The sequence below is a fragment of the Mandrillus leucophaeus genome, unplaced genomic scaffold (assembly GCF_000951045.1).
Source record: "Mandrillus leucophaeus isolate KB7577 unplaced genomic scaffold, Mleu.le_1.0 Scaffold39, whole genome shotgun sequence".
NCBI lineage: Eukaryota > Metazoa > Chordata > Mammalia > Primates > Cercopithecidae > Mandrillus > Mandrillus leucophaeus.
This window is the reverse complement of record NW_012104142.1, coordinates 4,992,983-5,003,023: the sequence shown is the minus strand read 5'-3', so window position 1 is coordinate 5,003,023 and position 10,041 is coordinate 4,992,983. Positions and strand designations below refer to the sequence as shown.

Sequence of the window (10,041 nt, the reverse complement as noted above, 5' to 3'; positions counted from 1 at the left end):
CTTAAATTTTACCTCAATAAATTTGGGTATAAAACTTTTAGCATAGGCCGGGCACGGTGGCTCACGCCTGTAATCCCAGCACTTTAGGAGGCTGAGGTGGGCGGATCACGAGGTCAGGAGATCGAGACCATCCTGGCTAACACGGTGAAACCCCATCTCTACTAAAAATCCAAAAAATTAGCCGGGTGTGGTGGCAGGCACCTGTAGTCCTAGCCACTCTGGAGGCTGAGGCAGGAGAATGGCGTGAACATGGGAGGCGGAGCTTGCAGTGAGCCGAGATTGCGCCAGTGCACTGGGCGACAGAGCGAGACTCCGTCTCAAAAAAAAAAAAACTTTTAGCATTATAAGTGTGACTGGGTGTGATGGCTCACACCTATAATCCCAGCACTGTGGGGGGCTGAGGCAGGCAGCTGAGAGTTGGAGACCAGCCTGGCCAACGTGGCTAAAACCCGTCTCTACTAAAAATACAAAAATTTGCAGAGTGTGGTGGCTGGAGCTGCCTGTAATCCCAGCCACTCGGGAGGCTGAGGCAGGAAAATTGCAGAACCTCGGAAGCGGAGGTTACAGTGAGCCGAAATTGCACCCCTGCACTCCAGCCTGGGCGACAGAGCAAGACTCTGTCTTAAAAATATATATATAAGAAAAAGAAAAAAAAAAAGTCTATTGTTGTTAAATATGGAAAAACTGAAATCCATGTGGTAATTAATGAACTAGAATATGTTTTTTTTCCATTATTAGGTGTAAAAATGTTAAAATCATATATTCAAGCAAGAAGTCAGTTTTATCATGTTGCTTCCTAAGAGAAAATGAGGCTTTGTAAAACACACAACAATAACAAAAGTGTATTATTATGTCACTGTTATTAGGACAACTATTTTTCAATAATAAATTTATGAAAACCCCATCATCTAGTTGTACACTAACTGAGTAATAAACTGTTTCTACATCAGTATCTTTTGAACTAGAAGCCACATTTATAGGAATTTATTTATTTATTTATCATTTTTATTTTTGGAGATGGAGTCTTGCTCTGTTGCCCAAGCTGGAGTAGAATGGCGCGATCTCGGCTCACTGCAACCTCCGCCTCCTAGGTTCAAGCAATTCTCCTGTCTCAGCTTCCCAAGTAGCTGGGATTACAGGTGCACGCTAACATGCCCGGCTAATTTTTTGTATTTTTAGTAGAAACGGGGTTTCACCATGTTAGACAGGCTGGTCTCGAACTCCTGACCTCAGGTGATCCACCCACCTTGGCCTCCCAAAGTGCTGGGATTACAGGCATGAGCCACTGTGCCCGGCCAGAAATTTATTTTAAGGACATAATTTAATAGGTTCAAACATCTCATATTCATGAAAACTTTTTGAAACCTATAATAGCAAAAACTAAAAATGAGATTAAATGTTTACTAATAGAGGAATGTTTAGTAAATCATAGTAAATAAAAACGATGAAATATGTAGCCATTAAAAATATTAATACTTTATAGGCCACACTTATAATCCCAGCATTTTGGGAGGCTGAGGTCAAGAGCTTGAGACCATTCCGGCCAACATGGTGAAACCCTGTCTCTACTAAAAATACAAAAATTTGCTGGGCATGATGTGGTGCACCTGTAGTCCCAGCTTCTCAGGAGGCTGAGGCAGGAGAATCGCTTGAACCTGGGAAGCAGAGGTTGCAGTGAGCCAAGATTGTGCCATTGCACTCCAGCCTGGAGACAGAGCGAGACTCCATCTCAAGAAAAAACAAAAAGGATAATTATTAATGCTTTATAGATAGTTAAATGGGAAAGAAGGCTGGGCATGGTGGCTCACACCTGTAATCCCAGAACTTCAGGAGGCTGAGGTGGGAGTATCACTTCAGCCCAGGAGTTCAAGACCAACCGGGACAAAATAGTGAGACCCCATCTCTAAAAAAAAAAAAAATGTTTTTTTAAATTAGCAGAACATGGTGGCACATTCCTGTAGTCCCAGCTACTCCAGAGGCTAAGGTAGGAAGATCGATTGAGCCGAGGAGGTCAAGGCTGCAGTGAGCTGTAATCGTGCTACTGTACTCTGCCTGAGTGACATAGTGAGACCTTGTCTCAAAAAAAATTAAAAATAAAAAAATGAGAGAAAAGAATGCAAATGTTGCATATAACATAGATCAAAATAAATTTCAAATGAATTTATTAAATAAAGTTAAATGTGAAGACTATAAAAATGAGTATTAAAGATACGAAGTAAGAGAAAACTTCCTAGGCTTGAAAGCAGTGAAAAGTATGAAATAAAGTATTTTGTTTACCAAAAACGTCAAGTTTCTATATATAAAATAAACTTTCATAAACAAAATTACAATGTAACTGAAGAACTAGGGAAAATATTTGAATACACATCAGAAAGATAGCTACTGTTTCTGAAATACAGTAGTTTCCTGAAAGATAGCTACTATTCCTGAAATATAGTAGTTTTTTCAATCTAGAAGAATAACAAACTTTTTCTTAATGGGCAAGGTACATGAAATAGCAGTTCACGAAAGAAGTGTCAGTGGCCAATAGACATAAGAAGAGACATCTGGCCTTATTTATTAATCAAGGAATTATTAATTTAAATAACAATAGTTATCATTTTACTTGAAAAGTTCAACAATTCTTTAAAATATGATAATGCCCATTGGTGGCAAAGGTGTGATAATGTTATAGAACCAAACTGATGTTTGCTCACCTAGTACAGTAAAACCACATATATGCACCAAGGTTTGCAGTGATAGAAAGAAAGGCTTTCATTGCAGGGTGTCAAGCAAGGAGGACCAGGCAGCTAAATTATCAAATCCTGAGCTCCCTGATGGCTTGCAGGCAATGATTTTTAAAGGCAGAGGTAAATTTCAGGAAAGCAGAAGCTACAGGCAAAATCATAAATCAATATATGCAAGTTACACATTGGTTTAAGTTTAAAAGGACAGGATATGTTGAGGCAGGGGTAGGGAGGCTTGAGAGTGATAGATAGATTCAAAGATTTTCTGATTTGCAGTTGTTAAGGAAGAGAGACTTTGTTTAAAAATTTGGGGTCAGTAGAAAAATGTTAACTGGCTAGGGGGAGTGACTTTCTCCAAGCACCCCAGAAAGAAATTTAGAACAAAGGACCATATAGTTCAGTCTTCACTTCCCTCTTAGCTGGGGGCTGATCCATTAGCTGATCTGAGGGCCATCTGATCCTTTCAGTGGTTCCTTCAGTGGTTCTTTCTGAGGCTCAGAAAGACAACTCAGGGACATATGTTAAGACGTTATGTTTAGTTTCTATAAAGCAAACATCTTTTGAACTTTAACTTCCTTGGCTATTGTTTTAGGCTACTATTACCTTCTTGTTTAAGTTACTTATTTATTTCTGGGGCTAGCTGGGTGCCTAGAATGTCTCTTGAAGGAACTTCAGAATTTTCCATTATTTCCATGCTTGGGGAGCACAGGCCTCTAAAAAGAGGATCCTTGCTCAATCTCAGTAAAACAACTTTCATTCACTGCTAGTAGGAGCTAGTAGGAGCGTAAATTGGTAAAAACTTTTTGCAAAAAAATTTATTGTCCATATGTATTCAAAAGCTTGAAATACTTATATCCTTTCCAATAGGACTTCTACTTCTAGGAAACTATTTCAAGGGAATAATTGGAAATGTATCCAAACCTTTCTACATGAAGATACTCTTGGTGAATCTGAGGGAAACAGTGAATCATAATAGAAAAGTTATGAGGTTTGATAACCCACTCAGGCACCCTAGAGTTTGAATTCTGGAACTGCCATTTACTAGCTGGATGACTTCAGGCAAGCGACTAAATTTGTCTCACATTTACTGTATTCATCAGTAAAATGGAGGCAATACTTGTTTCCTAGAATTGTTTTACCTATTAAATGAGATGAAATATATAAAGTACTAGGAATGTAGTTGGCACACAGAAAATTTTAGCTATCACTTTTATTATACACATATGATAGGGGAATATTGTGCATATATTAAAAATTATCCTCATGAAAAATTTTAAAACATGAGAGAATGTAAATGATAGTCTGTTAAATGAAAGTCAAAATATAAATATATTCACATTTTTTTACAATAATTTTTAAAATATATAGAAAACATTGGAAAGGAAATATCTCTGGCTATGGCCAAGTGAGGAGGTTGACAAATCATCTCCCCACAAAAGCAACCATAAAGCTAGACAAATGGACAAAAAGTCATTTCACCATCCTTGAAATTGACCAAAAGCATCAACAAGCTGAGAAGTACTAATGCATGAAAAACTAAGGAGTTTGAGGCCTTCTTGTCTGGGGCTGCTCTGCCTTCCCCACCCTTACCTTTAGCTCAAGAATGCATGAAAGAATTATCCAGTGGGGGTAAGCTGAATGCCAAGTCCCATCCCTACTCTGTCTCATTACGATCATGATGGAAGGCAAAGGGGAAGCAGGCATGTCACATAGTGAGAGAAATAGCATAAAAGAGAGGAGAGCGGTGCCAGATTATTTTTTAACAAGCAGATCTCTTTGTAACTAACAGAGTGAGAACTCATTACTTCCAAGCCATTTATGAGGGATCTACCCCACGACCCTAACACCTCCTACCACGCCCTACCTAGAACATTGGGGATCACATTTCTTTTCTTTTTTTCTTTCTTCCTTTTTTTTTGAGACATGGTTTTCTCACGCTGTCACCCACTGGAGGGGGATCACATTTTAACGTGAGATTTCTAGAGGATAAAGAGCCAAACTACATCAAAATGGCAATCTTGGTGGAAGGCAACCAACAAATATGTAATAAGAGTCCCAACAGGGAAGAGTATAAAGACATAATGTCTGAAAATATCCCACATTTGATGAAAACATTAATTTACAGATCCAAGGAGTTTAGAAAATCCCAGTTAGGATCAGCACACAGAGACCCAAAATATACACATTATATATAGTCAAATGAAGGAGAGAGACAAAGAGAACATCACAAATGCAACAGGAGAAAAACAATTCATCACTTACAGGGGAGAATCAATATGGTTAACCGCTGATTTTTTCATCTGAAACAATGGAAACCAGAAGGCAGTAGAATAACATATGTGAAATTCTGAAAGAAAAACACACATACACAAAAACTACCAACCGAAAACAAGGGCAGGGCTGGGTGCGGTGGCTCATGCCTGTAATCCCAGCACTTTGGGAGGTAGAGGTGGGTGGATCACCTGAGGTCAGGCATTTGAGACCAGCCTGGCCAACATGATGAGACCCTGTATCTACTAAAAATACAAAAGTTACCTGGGCATGGTGGTGTGCACCTGTAATCTCAGCTGCTCAAGAGGCTGAGGCGGGAGAACTCCTGAGGCAGGAGGTTATAGTGAGCCAAGATCACGCCACTGCACTCCAGCCTAGATGACAGAGTGAGACTCTGTCTCAGTAAAAGAAACAAAAACAACAAAGGCAAAATAAAGACATCCCCAGATAAATGCTGAAAGAATTTGTTGCTAGGAAACATGCCTTGCAGGAAATACTAAAGGAAGTCTTTCAGCTTGAAAGGAAGTGATACCAGTTGCTAACTTGAATCCATAAGAAGAAATGAGGAATACTTGAAATGGTTAAATATAAGTTAATATAAAGGAGTTTAGAAATAGATCTTTTTCATTTTTACTCAACTTCTTTAGAACACATGATTGGATAAAGTATTTGTTATATTTCTGGGTTAACATATAGATTTAATTTATATGATAATAGCATAAAGGAAGGAGGATAGAATGGAGCTATAGTGGAGCAAAGTTTCAGTATTTTACCAGAATTAAGATAGTATTGATGTGAAATAGATTGTGATTAGTTAGGATGTATGTTGTAATCCCTAAGTAACCACTCAGAAAATTGTGTGTGTATACATATACATATGCACATATATATGTGTGTATGTCCATACATATTATATATACATATATATTTATGTGTATATCATATATATATATCAACAAAGGAATTAAGTGGGATATCACAAATATTTGCTTAACATAAGGTAGTTAAAGAAAGAACAGAACAACAAAAAACAGATGATATATAGAAAGCAAATAGCATGGAAAATAAAAATCTAAGTATTTCAACAATATTATTGTATGTAAATGGTCTAAACACACCGATAAAAGGATAGAAATTATTGAATTGGATTTATAAAAAAATCAAGATTCAACTATATACTGTTTAAAGTAGACACACCTTAGGTTCAAATACACAAAAGGTTGAAGTAAAAAGGTACAAAAGATATACTATGGAAATAGAAAGGGTAATAGCTGAGTAACTACAATAATACCAGACAAAATAGTTTTAAGACTAGAAATACATATTACTGAAGACAGAATGGATGTCACAATGATTAAAGCATCAATTCATCAGGAAGACAGGACAATTATAAGTGTATACACCCTTAGCAGTACAACACAATCATCTCATAATACTTGAAGCAAAACCCAACAGAATTGAAAGGAGAAATAGGCAATTTGGCAATAGTATTTAGAAATTTCAGTATTCAGCTCTCAATACTGGAAAAGACAACTGTATAGAAAATCTGGCCAGGTGCAGTGGTTCAAGCCTGTAATCCCAGGACTTTAAAAGGCTGAAATGGGTGGATTGCTTGAACTCAGAAGTTGGAGACCAGCCTGGCAAAATGGCAAAACCCCATCTCTAATCTCTACAAAAAATAAAAAAAATTGGCTGGTATGTTGTTTGTGCATGCCTGTGGTCCCACTACTTGGGAGGCTGAGGTAGGTGGATCACTTGAGTCTAGCAGGCAATCAAGGCTGCAATGAGCTGTGATCATGCCACTGCACTCCAGCTTGGGTGACAAGAGTGAGACCCTGCCTCATAACAACGACAACAAAAAAGAATATCTTTGGTAAGTATAAACTTACCATAGAACCCAACAAATCATTTCTAGGAATTTCTAAGAAAAAAGAAAACCTATATTCACACGAAGACATATATGTGAATGTTTATTGCAGCATTATTTGTAGTAGCTAAAAGCTCACAATAATACAAATGTCCGCAGATAGTGAACAGATAAAATGTGGTATATCTATACAAGAGAATACTATTTTGCAGTGAAAAGGAATGAACTACTAATGATATAAAATCCCCAAATCACTGAATCATGCACTTTAAGTGGGTATGTTGTGTATATGTGAATATCTCAATTTTTTTTTTTTTTTTGAGATGGGGTCTCTCTCTGTCACCCAGGCTAGAGTGCAGTGGTACTGTCATAGCTCACTGCAGCCTCGAACTACTGGGTTCAAGTGATACTTTGCCTTAGCCTCCTGAGTAACTGGGACTACAGGCATAGGCCACCACATCCAGCTAATTAAAACAAAAAAATTTTTTTTGTAGAGACAGAGTCTCATTGTGTTTGCCCAGGCTGGTATCAAACTCCTGGGCTCAAGCAATCTCCTGCCTCGGCCTCCCAAAGTGCTGGGATTACAGGTGTGAACCACCGTGCCCAACCTGTTTTTTTAAAAAAGTAGTAAACTTGGGCTAGGTGTGGTGGCTCACACCTGTAATCCCAGCACTTTGGGAGGGCTAGGTGGGCAGATCAGTGAGGCCAGGAGTTTGAGACAAGCCTGGGCAACATGGTGAGACCCCATCTTTACAAAAAATACAAAAATTAGCTGGGGTGGTGGCATGTGCCTGTAGTCCCAGCTACTCAGGAGGCTAAGGTGAGCTAATGGCTTGAGCCCAGAAGGCAGAGGTTGCAGTGAGCTGTGATTGTGCCACTGCACTCCAGTCTAGGTGATGGAGTGAGACTCTGTCTCAAATAAATAACTAAAATAAAAAATAAAAAAGTAATGAACCAACTGACACATGCTATAGCATGGACGTACCTCAAAAACATGCTAAGTAAAAGAAGGCAGATGCAAAAGACTATGTATTGTATGATACCACTTATATGAAATACTCTTTTTATAGAACATACCCCAGCGATGTTAAAATTTGAGAAAGCTTATGTCTTTGAATCTATGAAATACAGTATTTATCACAGAGGTGGCAGGATTGTGAGTGATTTTTAGTATTTACAATTAATATTGTTGGATTGTTTTCAAACAGCTTTATTGAGGTATAATTGATAAACTGCATATATTTAAATTGTACAATATTAAAGTTTTGACATATCTGTACATCTGTGAAACTATCACAACAATCAAGATAATGAACATACACACATTACCCCCCAAAGATTTTTGTGTCTTCTATTATTCCTTTGCCCACCTCTGTCTACCCGTCCCGTCTCACCTGGCCTCCTTTGGTCTGGTTCTTTTTGTTCAACATAAATTATTTTGAGAATCATCCATGTTATTTAATTTAAAAATTGTTTATTTCAAAAAAGAATTTTTAGGGAAAAATTGTTGTAAAATCCTTTTCTGGTGATTTGTCTATAGTTTGAATTTTTCCATACAAAGAGTTTGCTTTGAACTTTAAACTTGCCTTATCCTTCCAATTATAACTGATAGGGCAGTGGTACCTAAATAGATACTATTTCTTGTATAGAAGTGAATTCAACCTGTTAATGTTAATTTAATTTTAATTTTTTTTCTTTTTTTGAGACAGAGTCTCACTCTATTGCCCAGGCTGCTGTGCAGTGCACCATCTCAGGTGACTGCAACCTCCGCCTCCTGGGTTCAAGTGATTCTCCTGCCTCAGCCTTCCCAGTAGCTGGGATTACAGCAGCATGCCACCACACCCAGCTCATTTTTATATTTTTAGTAGAGACAGGGTTTCACCATGTTGGATAGGCTGGTCTTGAACTTCTGGTCTCAAATGATCCACCTGCCTCGGCCTCCTACAGTGCTGGGATTACAGGTGTGAGCCACCGCACATGGCCTTTTTTTTTTTTCTTTTTTGAGACAGAGTCTTGCTCTGTAGCTTGGGCTGGAATGCAGTGGTGCAGTCATGGCTCACTGTAGCCTTGACTGCTCGGGTTCAAGTGATTCTCCCACCTCAGCCACCCTAGTAGCTAGGACTACCAGGCATGTGCCACCATACCTCGCTGATTTTTTTATTGTTTATTTTTTATTTTTATTTTTTTGAGAGAGTCTTGCTCTATCGCCCAAGCTGGAGTACAGTGGCGTGATCTTGGCTCACTGCAAGCTCTGCCTCCCAGGTTCACACCATTCTTCTGCCTCAGCCTCCCGAGTAGCTAGCACTACAGGCACCCACCACCACGCCTGGCTAATGTTTTGTATTTTTAGTAGAGACAGGGTTTCACCGTGTTAGCCAGGATAGTCTCAATCTCCTGACCTCATGATCCACCCGCCTTGGCCTCCCAAAGTGCTGAGATTATAGGCGTGAGCCACCATGCCCAGCCCCACCTTGCTGATTTTTTTGTTTTGTTTTTAGTAGAGTTGAAGTCTCACTATGTTACCCAGGCTGGTCTTGAACTCCTGATCTCACACAATCCTCTTGCCAAAGTGCTAGGATTACAGGTGTGAGCCACCATGTCCAGCCTGGTTTGAAATTTTGTGTCAAAGATTAAAAGCATTCTGATTACAAGAGTTATGAGATGCCAGAATCAAGCCAGGTCGTAAGGTCTCCTCTAAATCCTTTAAATGCTATAGTAGGCAACTAACTTTCTGCGGTGTTTTTACCTGTTCTAGAAGGAGGGAAATACAATGAAGTCTTTCAAGTCCCTTCTTTCTCTCTGATGTTAAATGTTGAAATTGTTTGGAAAACTAAATGGTAAAAAAATAACGTGTACTTCTTTCAAGTTTGTCTCATGTATTGCTTTTTTTGTTCGTTTTCAGACCAAATGTTTACTGAGCTTGTTCCGGGATATTGGCCATCACTTGATTCATAATAATAAAATAGGAGGAATTAATTCTCTGCTGTCCAAGCAAGCTGTTTCTAAGAATCTGAAAGAAGATAAACCAGTGAAAGAAAAGGATATAGATGGAAGGCCTAGGCCTGGGGATGTGGTAGGTTGTTGGGAAGGTGATGATTTTGCCTGTTAGATTACATTCCAGAGACTTCACTGATTACTCACTTGGTGACTTGTATCAATATTAGTTTGCTTTTTTTT

The 10,041-nt window shown here is 38.6% G+C and overlaps 1 protein-coding gene across 1 annotated transcript in view; it reads left to right on the top strand.

Moving 5' to 3' along the window:
• Positions 1 to 10,041, top strand: part of CFAP70 (cilia and flagella associated protein 70) — a 121,636-nt gene that overhangs the window by 35,193 nt on the left and 76,402 nt on the right. Inside the window, exon 10 of the mRNA XM_011991181.1 lies at positions 9,767 to 9,937. Within this exon, the coding sequence (XP_011846571.1) occupies positions 9,767 to 9,937 (171 nt within the window). The remainder of the gene's footprint in view (positions 1 to 9,766; positions 9,938 to 10,041) is intronic.